The sequence below is a fragment of the Triplophysa rosa genome, linkage group LG12, assembly GCF_024868665.1.
Source record: "Triplophysa rosa linkage group LG12, Trosa_1v2, whole genome shotgun sequence".
In the NCBI taxonomy this organism is placed as follows: Eukaryota; Metazoa; Chordata; class Actinopteri; order Cypriniformes; family Nemacheilidae; genus Triplophysa; species Triplophysa rosa.
The window spans coordinates 14,331,448-14,346,627 of NC_079901.1; the positions used below are offsets into that span (position 1 = coordinate 14,331,448).

A 15,180-nucleotide genomic window follows, 5' to 3' on the forward strand; every position below is an offset into this window, starting at 1 on the left:
TGTTTATATTAACTAATGTACTTCAACCAAGCTTCCCACATGACAAAATATTATCGTTCCCACAGTGTATTAATACGTAAGCGCGTTTCGATCGTTTTTGAAATTTCCGAATGCTTATTAAATAATTTGCCTGTCCTCCAGCCCAACAGGTGGCGGTAAAGTGTTGAACACGCATGAAACGTTAAAAGAGAGTAACGTTAGATATGAATTTCTGTCACAAAGGCACACCATGGCACCAAACTCATCTGAAAATTTGAATAATCCGCCTTTTACACGTAAGTGTTTTGTTTGTACACATATGATTACTTTTCTCTTGTTGGCACACGTATATATTTACTTTTTCTCTTGTTTGCATACACTTCAGCATGAATTCGCTTGTCTAGAACTTTTCTCGTTAAAATATAGTATTCAGAGTTAGCGATATGTACAGTATATATGTGTTTCCTACAGTATGAGATACACGACAGACTACGAAAGGAGGAGATTACACATGTAATATTCTGGCTATTGCGTGCGAAAGGAGTTTTTCCTTTTTTGTCATTGTGAAGATAACTTGACATGGGGGTGTGTAGCCCATCACAAGAGGGCACCAGAGATCGTCTTGTCTTTGGGCCTGAATTGTGTTTATTTGTATTTTTTCAGCGTTTACAATGAAAGGCTCTGTTGTGTTATTGCTTCTGGTGTGTTGTGCATCAGGAGCTACTGGAAACCAAATTATCCAAGAAGACCATTTAGTCAAACACAATCATGAGCATAATGCAAACGCCTTCCTTGGCTCAGAGGTATCTTCGCCACAATTTTGCATCATAGTTGTTTATCTTTAAAGTGATCCCATTTCTACCACCAACCCATTGTTGTTTTTCAGGACAACAATGAAATACGGAAACTCAGTCCAACTGAGCAGCGAAATATACTGTTGGAGATAGTGGAAAAGATTGATACAGATTCTGATATCTACCTTTCACCAGGTCAGTTCTGAGTTGGTAAAAATGTGTGAACATTTGCATTTGTTAGAATTACAAAGCATCTCCATTATTTGTCTAGAGGAAATCACATTATGGATACAGAGGGTATACAGAAGTTATGCGCTGCATGATGCTGAGGAACGTTTCCCCGAGTTTGACTTCAACAGCGATGGTCTGGTGTCTTGGGATGAATACAACGCAGTTACGCATGGTCATACTGTGAAGGTGGATGAAGATGCTGTTCTTGAGGACGCAGAGGAAGAATCCCTCAGATTTGTATGTTGTCCAAACATGCATAATATTCATTAATGGTTTGTATTGTGGAATGACATGTTGGATCATGAGTCATTCTTTTGTCCACCCACAGCTCCATGCAAAGGAAAAAAGACGTTTTGACTATGCTGATATGGATGGCTCAGGTGGTTTGAATTTAACAGAGTTTCTAGCATTTACTCATCCATCTGAGGTGGATCACATGGCTGTAAGTATGAAGCAAAATCATAAATGTGATTATTGGCTACTCGTCGTCAGTGACAATTCATAAATGACTATTGCTTTTGACAGGATTTTGCTATTGAAGATGTGCTTAGTGAATATGACTTGGATAAAGATGGATTTATCAGCTTAAGTGAATTCATTGGAGATCTCAGAGCAAATGGTATGACTGTGTATATTGTTGTCATATATATATATATATATATATAATATATATATATATATATATATATTGACCATACAGTTCTTTTGTCCATTTTAAAATAAAATATTACTTCATAAAAAATGCAGATTCATAGTACTTATAGGTGTGATCCCAAGGAACACACCTACTAAAAATGTATACCTTGTTATGCATTGTAAATCGCTTTAAATAAGGGTTGAGGACACCATGTACTGCATTCAGAAAAGGTGTCAAGTTTATCTGTGTGCATTTAAGAGCAGGACGAACCTTCACAGTGGGAAGTTGAGGAAGTTGTGCGCTTTAAAGATCTGTACGACCAGGATAAAGATGGCAAACTGAACCGGGATGAACAGCTTCGCTGGGTTGCTCCAAACAGCTATGGTACTGCACGAGAAGAGGTGAGTCAAAGAATGCTGCTTCACAATGCTAATTTGTTTTAAGAAACCTTTGATTAAACCATTGAATAAAAAATAAATATATATATAGTAAAATACTTTGTTTTCTTAAATGTTATGCAGGCTATTCATCTTATCCAGGAAATGGACCAAGATGGTGATGAAAGGCTCTCAGTGACAGAGATTCTTAAAAAGCAAGACACATTCATGCACAGTGAAGTCACAGATTATGGCCGACAGCTCCATGTGCCACATGATGAACTGTAATACTTTATAAATTGGAAGAATAAATGATTGTTGTACAAAACAATGAGTTTGAATTGAGTTTTTATACATAAGTCTTAATTTAGATAACATTTTCTGTGGTGGTGCATTGAAAATGTGTAGACATGTCAATCATCATCATCACTTTTATTACAGACTCCAAGTCCAATTAGAAACAAACAAATGACATAAAACACATAAATACCAAAAAAAAAAAAACTGTACAGCAGTAACCACATAAGAAATCAATGTAGTATTAAATACAGTGATACCAATGCTTCCACAGCCTGGACTGATACCGTGTAGAACTTACACTTATATTAGTTAGGCCCTCACAAATTTCATTTTTTGACTCATTAAGCCGACAGATCAATTTATACATAAGATTTCGTAAAACAGCCTGAAAGGTATTTACTTGTAGTCCCACAAACATTTCGCTTGCACTATCCCACCTAGGTCTCCGCAGTAAAATTCTCATTGCATCATTATAGGCTACATGGAGCCTTTGCAAGCTTGCGGCACTATGCTTTGACCATAAGTGAGCAGTATATAATGTTGTGCAATATGCTTTAAACAATAATGTTTTCACTTCATCTGAACAGAAACCAAACTTACATAAAAGTATGTTAGCCTGTATATACACCCTTCGACGTTGCCTCTCTATCATCATCATCTGTCAATAAAATGCCCAAGATATTTTACATTCACACCCACCATTAGATTCTTATCTAAACAGTGTGAAAACTGGGAAACGTAAACTCTTTTCCTCCTTAGTTCTACAAATCATAATAGTACTCTTGTTAGCATTATATATAATATCATGTTCAAAGCCATAAACAGAACATATGTTCAAGAGCTGCTGAAGACCGGCACTACTGGGACTGAACACAACAAGATCATCTGCATACATGATGTGATTCACTAAAATATTCCCGTTTTTTATCTTTGTATTTTCTTTTTCGCTATACAATTATTACAAATCTTTGTTCTTGCTTAGAGTTAAACAGTATACAAATATCTACGCCAGTGACTGAATTCAACTGTCACCTAGTATACTGACTACCTACTTGTTAGGTATGAAAGACTGAACTGAGTTTTGGGGACTGCTTGAATGTATAATACCTTGCTTGCTAAAATGGCTTGGAAACAAAATATATTTTCCGAAAGCCCACTCTGTCGGATGTATCTCGTATTCAAATGGCAGCTGAATGCGAGCGATCTTCCGTGGTGACTGACATAGCTTCCTTCTCTGAGTCAAACCTGAGCACCACAACAGTTCTGTGCAACTTCTGGTTTCTTGCGTATGGCATTGTCTTACTTTCTTTCATCTACATTTCTTTGTTGTTCCTTCTGTGGGCCTGTCACCAATCTACTGTTGTGAATAGCATTCAGAATGACACCTTTACACTTTAAAGATGCATTTTGGGTAAGTAAACCGATTGGAGAGTTTTGAGAATTTAGATTGCACATTATTTTTCTTTTGCATGTGGCTGTCATGCCTGATGTTAAGGACGTGACAATGAAATGACACATAAAATGTGTTATGTGGTAACTTTAACTATTTAACAGGCATCTTATGGCATCAATGCCAACTTATACGTTAGAGTACAGAACGATTGTAACTTATGAACGACCGCTAATGAAATGTCTGTCATTTTTGTGCACTGCCATTTAAATGTATTAATATTACAGTGTTTTGTGTAATATGGGTGTGTTTTCTTTTTGTATTTAGGTTTAGATTTGTACTAACAATAGGGGTTTCAAATGGACACATCTTTAGTTTTAAGATACGAACATGAAGAAATTTTATACTGTATTAAAGGATTTCTAAAACTAAATGTAATTTTTGTCATGTCCCATTTTTGAGTTCATTACTGAAAAATGTTGGAGTATTGTGATATTGTTTATTATACATGTGTATATAGAAATACATACATAGTATATACTGTATATTATATCATGGAGAATATTTTTGAGACTATCAATGGGCTTCCTGTGTGGGGGAATGTGTACCCACGCAGCTGTCGGTTCAGCCTTGATCTGGGTGTTGTCAGAGCATCAATCTACAAAGCAACCCACTATGTTTCTTCCTTCTTTCTCTATTTATTATTTAGCTATACTTATTGTTAAAAAGGGTTACTTTTAAGCTTTTGGCAGACACTTTTATCCAAAGGGACTTTGAATAAGGGAAATTTTGAATAAGTATGTGTGTTTACTGGGAAATAGTTGCAAGATGTTTTTTGTTCATGATGCAAATGATAAAACTTGAAAAAGTGAATATTCAAATACATAGGGAGCAATATAAATAATGAACTTTTTTAGAGGCTGTCTGCAACCAGATACATTTTTATCAACTCCAAACGTGCTAACAGCCCTAAAATGATTTTTAAATCATTTAATGATAAATGTAATGTACATTTGTTACATACTCATTTCCTGGGGTTAAAAAAAGAAGCCCAACTAGAATAAACCACAATATGTTTCCAGAGGATCAGTGGCAAGTTTTGTTTTACATTGCAAAGCCAAAGAAGCAGTGTTTTCTGTAAAATGAACAATGACGTTTATTAGCAGAAAAAAATAATATACTCCTCTTGGTTTCAGGGCCCAGATTTTACCAGTATCACTGGATATGATAATCTTATACAGAGACTATATGATGGACGACGTGCTTGCAAAGATATGGAGGAGCTCTTAAAAATGAGGTAACAATAGAAAAGTGGGTATTTATGTTCTTTTCTACAAAAAAGCTGACTATTGCCCTAATGAAAATCAACCATTGTTTTACCGAAAATAAAAACATGGTAACCATAAATCAATCATAGTTGATCCATGGTTTTTGTAGTAAAATGGTAATCAATTTATCAAAATAAATAAAACAGAATGACTACTACAGTTTGCTATAATAAAACCATGTTACATTGTTCTTAAGGGTTGTAAAAGCTTATTGTGGTTCATTTTTTCATAGAGCGATGGCAGAGGAACGGTATGGAAAAGAACTAATTGCTATTGCACGCAAGACAGGAGGTCAAAGTGAAATTAGGTAAGCAGATATTTCCAAATACAATTATTTATTGGCTTTTCATTTAGTGTCTTTCATGCTATAGTCTTTACTATTTTATACAATTGAGTTTATAAGCATAAATTGAAATGTATTGATATTATTTTTTATCTTGATGGTTGTATAGTACTTTGAAGGCATCATTTGACCAACTAAAAACTCGTAAGTGACACCCCTAACATATTCCCAGATTTCCTTAAAGGGCAGTTCACCCAAACACAAAAATTCTTTCATTATTTACTCCCCTTTTACTCATGTCATTCCAAAGATTGTAGGGCACAAAAGAAGATATTTTGAATGTTGCTAACCAAACAAAATTGGGCCCCATTGACTGATATTGTATGGACACAAAACCACTGAAACATTTCTCAGAAAATATCTTCGTTTGTGTTGCACAGAAGAAAGAAAGTCATGCAGATTTGGAATGTCACGAGGGTGAAAAATGATGACAGAACTATTCAAGTTTTTATTTTTTGGGTGAACTATCCCTTTAAAATGGAGCAGCTTTAGCTACATTTTAAATCCAAAGTTTTAAAGAACCATTGAATATGCTATATTTTCTCACCTAGAAATGGAGAACATTGGGAATTTGCACATTCAGCTGTCTGGAATGTTACGAGAGGAGGCGAAACGTATGGAACAGTTCAGAGAACGACAGAAGGAACAGAGAAAGAAGGTGTTGTTTTATGTGCCATCTCTTTATCATTGGTTTGTCAATATTGTTACCCACAAACACGCAGGACTGTCATATCAACACTCTTTTTGCACAAAATCTAGGCTGTGAATATTTCCTGCAGGTTAGTCTTCATGCGTGTTTGTGGTACATGCTAACACAATTAAACATGCTTACACCACGTAGCTCCTCCTTTTTTATAGCTATCTATTATATGGTTTCCAAAATTGTCATTTTTATAATATTATAAAGAATATCTCTTTACAGTTTGAGGGTGTCATGGAAAAAGTTCAGAAGATGAAGGTGTCATTATATAAGAAAACCATGGATGTGAGTATTGCACTGTGACTCAAGTTTTATTGACTGCTGAATGTAGCTTGTGTTTGCCTAATAGAGAATGAAAGTAAAATAGCAGGAAGAGGAAGTATGAAATGAGAATGATTTAAATGATCAGTACGTGTGTTAACCTGCAGGGCAGTGGGGGCTGGTTCCTCTGAATGTTGTAACCGCCAGCCTCAGGAAACAGCTCTTCTCTAGCAGAAGCATATTTCTTTCTTATGCACACACGTGTGAACACTCCCACAATCACACATGTCTTTTTTCAAACTTCGTTTTTTTCTCTTCCTCATATATTTGCAATTTCCTGAAAACGAATGCATGCTCTTGTCAAGATTTCCGTTTTTATAAGGCACATTAACAGTACACATTAAATAACAAAGATAAGCGAATAAGCAAAATAAAGGAAGTGTGTATAGAATGTGTGTTATAGAGAGAATAGGTTAGATCAGATTTCATTTCAGTTTATTGCAGTTGTCATGTTGTGCTGTACACAATGTTTTTTGGAGACTCAATAAAAGAGGAGGTTGAAGAGGAAATTGACCACAAACATTACAAAAACCTGAAAAGTACCAGGACATTCAGGCTGCCTCTGCAATTTATTAACAATTTGGTAATGTTCAGGAACAGAAATCATGTTGGTTTAATGGCTGGATGTTTTAGTGGCTGTGGTGATTGATTATTTGGTGATTAAAACAAAGTACAAATTAATATTTGTGTACATAGTGTTATGACAAGGGAGATGTCAATGTGTAAAAAATATTATGCATTGTGTATGGCAAGCCGAATTAGCTTTTAATCATTCTCAGGATATGAATTTTTACTAGTAAACATTATAATTCTTGATATCAAGAATAGAATTTCTACTAGTAACAATTGCTATTTTTGATATCAGTAATTACATTTTCATTAGTAAAAATGTGAATTACAACGACGTCATCACTCGCAGAAATGTGCATTCTTGATATCAAAAATTGAATTTCAACTAGTTTCAATTTCAACTAGTAACAAACGTAATTCTTGATATCTGTAATTGCATCAAAAATTACGTTTTTTACTAGTAAGAATTGCATTTCTGATATCTGAAATAAAATTTTTAACACGTAAGAAACGAATTACTGATATCTGAAATTGAATTTGAATGGCAGCCTATTGTGATATTTAACTAGTAAAAATGCAATTACAGATATCAAGAATGACATTTTTTACTAGTTGAAATTCAATTTTTGATATCAAGAATGCACATTTCTGCGAGTGATGACGTCATTGTTGATATCAAGAATTCGCATTTTTACTAGTGAAAATGTAATTACTGATATCAAAAACAGCGATTGTTACTAGTAAAAATTATTATAATTATAATTTTTACTAGTAAAAATTGAATTGTTGATATCAAAAATTCATATCCTGAGAACGATTAAAAGCTAATTCGGCTTGCCCTAACTGAGAGAAATGACACCCAGTTCTAGCCACTGGTGACCATATGTTTTTACATGAAATCTTATTTTCTAATTGTAGCTGTTTCTTAGTGTAGGAAGGTGAAATCTCATATGTTAGATGTATTTCTAATGTGATATCTATATAGCACCAAATAGTAAAACAAAAGCAAACACAATTTAATAATCTGTGTTATGCCACTGATGCCATTTGATGTGATGTGCAAACACGTGCAGACAGTCTTCTGGTTTACCAAGTTAACTGTGTTAATGTCTTTAAGGCACGTTTTTTTTGTAAAGTTCATCATCTTAAATAGAAAGTTGGTTAGTGTTCATTTTTCAGTGGTATACAACTGATGTTATCACATGATCATAAATGAAACTCAGTCTTAAGGTGTTCGATTTTGTATAGTATAGGGTCTCAGATGCGAGAACTGTAATAGCTGCACATACATCTGCAGCAAGTTTACCATTCCTCTTTCACAGAAACACAGTGTCTAGAGACCATAAAGAAGCGGTTTCAGAAGGCATGGATAATAAAATATTACCATTAACAATAGTCTAAAATAAGAGAATGCTTTAAAAATAGCCGTAAATAAGCCATACCATTACTAATACAGTATATGAGTGGGAACATATTGATAGTATGTGTGTGATTGAATTAAGTGAAAGTATCAGTTTTACCATAGTAATGCAATGTAATCATTTCTGTGCTGTTTATATGATCAGATAATTGAGTTAGGAAGTGGGTTTAGTTATTAAATATGTCATTCTGCTATTCGCCTAGTAGTTTGTGGGTTATTATTATCAGACCATATTAAAGTCTAGGTAAAACAGTGTCTTACCTTGTTTGCTTTTACCTTCTTTGCTCCTCCCAGTCGAAGCGGACATATGAACAGAGATGCAGAGAGGCTGATGAAGCTGAAATGACTGCCGAAAAGCTCAACAGTACACCCACCGTAACCACCAAACAATCTGAAAGGGTACATTGGGATTATTCCGAACAATATAATATAAACAATGAATTTGTTCTCTGTGATTATGCAAGAATTTGATGACAGTGCTGATATGTTTTGCAGATACATTTTATTTGTTTTATGTTAGTTTTAGTTTTTTGTTTCCTGTGCCCACAGATACAAACCAAAGCAAAACAGTGTAGAGACGCAGCAACAGATGCAGGTGAGAAAAGCACACCCTGCCAAATCAGCTACAAGACTTGCAATGAATGAACTGCGACAATGACACTTGCCACTATAAAGTATAGTATAGTATAACATCTTCCGGATGCTTTAGAGTTACTCTTTTCATAAATGTGTAGACTGTTGCTCTTCAAAATTATGAACCAATGGCGCTGTGAAGATTACAGATGCTCCTGATAAATGAGAAATCAAGTCAACTATATTTCACCAATTTTTATACTAGCCTAACTACTGCTGAACACAACTTGGTTCGAAACTTTGTTTTCATATACAATTTAGACAATATATTTGTTAATGTCACTATAACAATATGTGTATATATTAGTCCATACCTAAAAAAAGTGAACCAAAATAATGCACAATTCATATTCCAATAAACATTTCCAGTACAAAAATTATGTTTTTGTTACTGCTTCACAGAGAAACAGTACATGTCAAACATTGAGCAATTGGATAAGATCCGTCAGGAATGGGAGACGTCACATGAATGCACATGTGAGGTAAACACACTCACATACCTGCTCACCTCTCTATATCTGTTTTCCTGTTCGAGCTCTTTCTGCTGAGTTCATATTCAAATCAACTTCCCTTTTTGACTTTTTGTTTTTACCCACAATGCACAATGCACCACAAACCACAACTACTAAAATAAACTGTAAAAGACACTTTGGCTTATACTGAACAGGTAGACTCATAATCTCCAATGATCATTGCACGCAACGTTCATATTTAATAATGTAATGTGTGTTGCTAAACCAACATTTACTGTACATGCAATTTCGCTCATTTAAATGCTTATTAAACTTATTGTTAGAATGTCTAAAGAAATTTAAAAAAGTGTACTTTTTATTTCACATATATAAGTCTTTAAGACGTTTGTTTAACATTTTGAGGGAGTTCTGTTGGTTATTTTGTCATGTTTGCCTACTGAAACAGGAAGTGGTGGACCAACATTGTTAACATCTTGCAAAATGACATATTTAGACATATTTTTATTATGATCATGACAAGTTTTTTGGGGGTGTTCCCTGAATTTCTCCAGGTCTTCCAGCAGCAGGAAGATGATCGAATTAACATTCTGAGAAATGCTATTTGGGTCAATTGTAACCACTTCTCCATGCAATGCGTAAAAGATGATGAGGTTAGTGTGTTTTGTTATTACAATACTTTCATAAGAAAGCCCTGGATTACAGCATTATTAGTCATGGCTATATTCAGTTTGATTAAGTACAATGTGTATTTTTTTTTTGAGGATTTTTTGACAGAAATACAATATAATATTCATAACTATGTCTTCAGAGATGTATAAAGAGCTTACATACTGATGCGTTATGTTTTTATTACCTTAGAATGAGCTGTTTTTATCTACATACACCGCGGGTCCCCTTACATGGAATTCGCCATGTTGTTTCTACAGTAGCCCTAAAAGGACAAACTTCTCTCCACAGTGCATTTTGTAAATACGTTATCTCCTTCGCCAAAGAAGCGTAAGCGTGACGACATCTTAGTTCTGTGTCAGCCACCGTAGTGCTTCGAAATGGAGTGGGATTGAGCCATTAGTTGCAACTCACAACCTCACCACTAGATGTCGCTAAAATCCATGCACTGGACCTTTAATTCCAAATATGACATGTATTGAATTTGTAATAAAAATTGTTGCAGTAAGAAGAATCTTGAAGCATTTTAACCAATGGTCCATTATAACCATTTTCTGCAGTGTTATGAGGAAGTAAGGTCGACTCTAGAAATGTGTGACATCACTGAGAATATCAACTGTTTCATTCAAATGAAAGGCACGGGCACCACTCCTCCAGGTACCTCAGTTACTCTTTATTTGTCAAAACTGTATCTTTACAGTAGAATACTGCGGTACACATGCTTTGTAATTCAAGCAGAGCCTATCACAAACCACCATCGTGACATGGTATAGTTTAATCACTGTTCTCATGATATGATCAGAGCAAATAGATGTGTTCCATTTGCTTAGTCAAACTGTGTCCCAAATGTGTCCGTAGCACCCATTGTGTTTGAGAATTACTATTATAAGGAACCCACAGCAGACAGCAATGGCATGGCTCGCTTTGGAGGAGGTGTAATGAAGAGGTGTGTTTTCTTCCACTGGTAATATGCTAAACTATATTGTGTATTTGCCATGCTGACAAAACATGTAGGCTCAGTACTATTTATAGAGATTTACCTAATTTATATCTCGTAGGCCCGGTTTCACAGACAAGGCTTAATGCTAGTCCCAGACTAAAATGAATGCATGACCTGTCTTAACTCAATATAACTTGCCCAGAAATATCTTAAAATAAACCAGTGCCATTGTTTTGTCTCAAGATGCACACCAGTAATGTATTCTTCTCAGGCATTTTATAAAAGCGACATAAATATCTTAATTCAACTAAGGCATAGTCCTGGCTTAAGGTAAGCCGTGTCTGTGAAATCGGGCCATAATCTATTACAAATAATACATTGGTTTATCTGCTAGCAGGTGTGTCACACTCAAATGGATGCTCAAAAGTTTCTGTTTCTGTTCTGTGTGAAGTCACTATAGTTTGACAATACTACAGAGGACACTGTGCATCAAGCTGTCACATAGAAAATGGACATCTTAAAATGTCTTTAAAATTTGTGTAAAAAATACTTAAAATTGTGTTTTTCATACCCTGAGTATGCGTGAAAGGGTTAAAGGGGTGATATGACAGGGCTGAAACGAATATTATCGTTTGTTTTAGATGTAATGCAATGTGTATACACGATTTCAGGTTCAAAAATGCTGTATTTTCCACATACCGTGCATGTTTGTATCTCCTCTCTGAAACGCGTGGATTTTGAACAAAGCTCATCGCTCTGAAAAGCGAGGTGTGTTATGATTGGCCAGTTAATCAGTGCGTAGTGATTGGTCGAATACTGCAAGCGTGTGACGGAAATGTAACGCCTCTTACCATATTTGGAACATCAGGTTCCAAAGCAATTGTACTGACAGGTACACCCACCTTACTTGCGTATGCATTTGGTCGGTCTTAAGTCTACTCATACCACGAACTGATGTAGATTTGTGGGGGTGTGGTTACACAAGGCGTTTCAAACAGGTCTGGGTGAGCATTCGCTTTTAGATAGAATGCATCTTTTGTTCCGACACTTTAATTTTTGCAATTTTACGTGTTTAATACATGCATGAGCAACTTATAACACACCAAAGACACAGAAAAACACGCATTCGCGCCATATGACCCCTTTAATGTATAGTGTTTTACTGTCATTTTTGTTTCTTTGAAAGGTTTTCGAGTCTCTTGCAAGGCAATTGTGCTATTGGTACGAGGAATAATACTCTTGAGTGCACGCCGTCATCAGCGCCACCTTCTGGTGTGTATTATAATGTCATGTCACATTTTCTATCACATTATCCTCCATTGTTAAAGGGATAGTTCACCCTCAAATGAAAATTCTGTTATCATTTACTTTTCTTTGAGTTGTTCCAAATCTGTATAAATGTCTTTGTTCTGATGAACACAGAGAAAATTAATATATTTGAAATATTTGGAAGAATACTGGTAGCCAAACAGTTGTTGGACCCCATTGACTACCATACTAGGAAAAATTGCTTTAGATTTTTTTTCTGTTGAACACAAAAGAAGATATTTTGAAGAATGTAGGACAGTTCCGGGGGCTCTTTTGACTACCATTGTCATTTTTCCTACTATGGTAGTCAATGAGGTCCAAGAACTGTTTGGTTACAAGCATTCTTCCAAATATATTTCTCTGTGTTCATCAGAACAAAGAAATGTATACAGGTTTGGAACAACTAGAGAGAGAATAACTCATGGCAGAATTTTCATTTTGGGGTGAACTATCCCTTTAATATCTTGTGCTGTTGCTTGTTTTTATGGTAGATGTTACAGTATTTTCCAGCAGATGGCACTTCAGTTTGCTTTATAATTAATTAACTAGTATTTAAAACTTTTAGTTAAAGATAATAATGCTGTTAAAAATTTCACCAGACAACGCAGATGGGGTGTATGCCTCCATACCTGGATTTCAACAACAAACTCCAAACGATAATGCCTCTCAAAGTGAAAAATACCAGGCTCTGTATGACTACAATGCTCAGGTAAGACAATCTTATGGAGATAAAATGAGATAAGAATGCTTTAATAACATGAACATTCACTTTGAATAAAGTGTAAAGTACACTGCCAAATTTAGCACCCTTTTAAAACTCTAAAACCTTTAAAAAAGAATTGGCAAAGTCATGTTAAAAGTCGATATTTAATCTGACTAAATGATAGTTGTCCTTTTCCCCAAAGTTAAGAAGTAAATATCCTGTTTTTAACAATAGTTGACTGTACAAAGCCATGTGTCCGCAGGGCCCTGATGAGTTCTCCATCTCTGTGGGGGAAGTGGTACTGGTGGTGGAGCAGGGAGAAGATGGCTGGTGGATGGTGGAGAGGAACGGAAAGACTGGTCTGGTGCCAGGTTCCTATCTGGCCAAGATCTGAATACAGAGCTGGAGCGGTCCACTGATCACGCTCGCTGTCCTCAAATGCCCTTTAATAACAGTGCTTATGAGGATTTCTGTTTGCTGATCGGCATTTTGCAGTAGCACATCCATATGGGTCACAGAAATCTTACATCAGCTGTAATACAGTGACATTTAATTATTCATTATACTTTGCTATCATTATTATTTTGATAGGGATGTATGTTTATTGTAACAATTATTTATTGTAAATAACACCATGCGAATGTATAACCTAGGCACTACGGACTTGCCATGATTTTAGTTTAGAGAGATGACACTGATTCTGCACAGGCATGCTTATACTGGATAGACATCTTTACAGAATTCAGAATTACGACTGTATGTTTTGAAAGTTAATCAAAGAGACAAAAGTAATATAAAACAGGACTTCTTGGTAGGATAACATTTTGTTCACAATTATATCATCCATAGATTTCTAAATTCAGCATTTTGTCATTTATCATTTGGGTGGCATAATTTGCACAATAAAGATGTGTAATGATTGTTCCTTTTATGTTGCCATTGACTTAATATGACATGATAATGAATGTGACCCTGCCTGTGAAAACCCACCTGTAAAGTTAATTGACCGGTTTTTACATAAAATCATTTCACATAATGTAAAGAACATTCTGTGAAAATTAAGCCCCGGTTTCACAGACAAGGCTGAAGACTAGTCCCAGACTAAAAGGAATTTTGAGCTGTCTTAACTGAAAATAACTTGCCCTGACATATCTTAAAATATGTCAGTGTCATTGTTTTATTTCAAGATGCACATCGGTAATGTCGTTTCTAAGGCATTTTAATAAAAGCGACTTGAATAGCCTAAAATTTAGGCTAAGCCTTGTCTATGAAACCGGGCCATAATCTTGATATCTTTGCATGACCATGTCAAAGATTGAAATGAATGTTTAGGATACCAATCTTCAGAATTTTTGTGCAAAATAATAAAACGTAGTGTGAATAAAATAATTCGTTTCACAGCGATAAACACTTTGATGTACTTGATGATGATTCTCCCGGTTTCACAGACCCGGCTTAGTTTAAAACAGGACTATGCCTTAGTTGAATTAAGATATTTATGTCGCTTTTATAAAAATGCCTTAGAATACATTACTGGTGTACATCTTGAGACAAAACAATGGCACTGATATATTTTAAGATATTTCTGGCCAAGTTATATTCAGTTAAGACAGGTCAAACATTCCTTTTAGTGTGAGACTAGCCTTAAACCTTGTCTGTGAAACCAGGCCCTAATCTCATAACTAGATATTAAGATTTAAGGCTGGATTCACAGACAGGGTAACAAATATCCAGTATATTGTAACATTATACAAAAGTCATAAATTCACAGAATAACAGTTACATGGGTTTGAACCGATGTCAGAGTTAGCAAAAATATTTCATTTTAAGTGAGCTTTTATCATAATGTGATGCACTGATATGATTCCTTACATTATTTGGATTGGTTTGAATGCTGTCATTATTCTTTTAACATTCTGAAGACACAACAGCATTGAAAAGCACTTAGCAGTGAGTATTCATAGAACCCAAGTACTGAAATGTACCAGGCACAACGTTCTAAAAGTTTTAACAGACTCACCTTCCTTGTTCCAGTCTCAAGTTTCCAATGTGGTGAAGCAGCACGGT

The 15,180-nt window shown here is 35.2% G+C and overlaps 2 protein-coding genes across 5 annotated transcripts; both read left to right on the forward strand.

The window, feature by feature from the left end:
- The first annotated feature begins 190 nt into the window (after window positions 1–190).
- On the forward strand, window positions 191–2,360 carry rcn2 (reticulocalbin 2). Its single transcript, XM_057347791.1, has 8 exons — window positions 191–275; window positions 643–782; window positions 866–968; window positions 1,045–1,241; window positions 1,333–1,446; window positions 1,530–1,623; window positions 1,900–2,042; window positions 2,163–2,360. Exons 1-8 carry the CDS (start codon window positions 230–232, stop codon window positions 2,304–2,306), a joined length of 981 nt encoding a protein of 326 aa, XP_057203774.1. The 5' UTR covers window positions 191–229; the 3' UTR covers window positions 2,307–2,360.
- Window positions 2,361–3,539: 1,179 nt separating this feature from the next.
- Window positions 3,540–14,507, forward strand: pstpip1a (proline-serine-threonine phosphatase interacting protein 1a). Of its 4 annotated transcripts, none has more exons than XM_057348702.1 (15): window positions 3,540–3,729; window positions 4,905–5,005; window positions 5,269–5,343; window positions 5,489–5,523; window positions 5,931–6,037; window positions 6,302–6,364; window positions 8,685–8,789; window positions 8,940–8,985; window positions 9,426–9,505; window positions 10,048–10,146; window positions 10,723–10,819; window positions 11,021–11,126; window positions 12,289–12,374; window positions 13,010–13,119; window positions 13,376–14,507. In XM_057348702.1, exons 1-15 carry the CDS (start codon window positions 3,697–3,699, stop codon window positions 13,505–13,507), a joined length of 1,275 nt encoding a protein of 424 aa, XP_057204685.1. In that variant the 5' UTR covers window positions 3,540–3,696; the 3' UTR covers window positions 13,508–14,507. The 4 variants fall into 4 exon arrangements, with proteins under 4 accessions (XP_057204685.1, XP_057204686.1, XP_057204687.1 ...); XM_057348703.1 differs by having other exon boundaries at window positions 3,541–3,729; window positions 11,021–11,108; window positions 13,376–14,506; XM_057348704.1 differs by lacking the exon at window positions 11,021–11,126 and having other exon boundaries at window positions 3,542–3,729; window positions 13,376–14,505.
- Window positions 14,508–15,180: the final 673 nt, after the last annotated feature.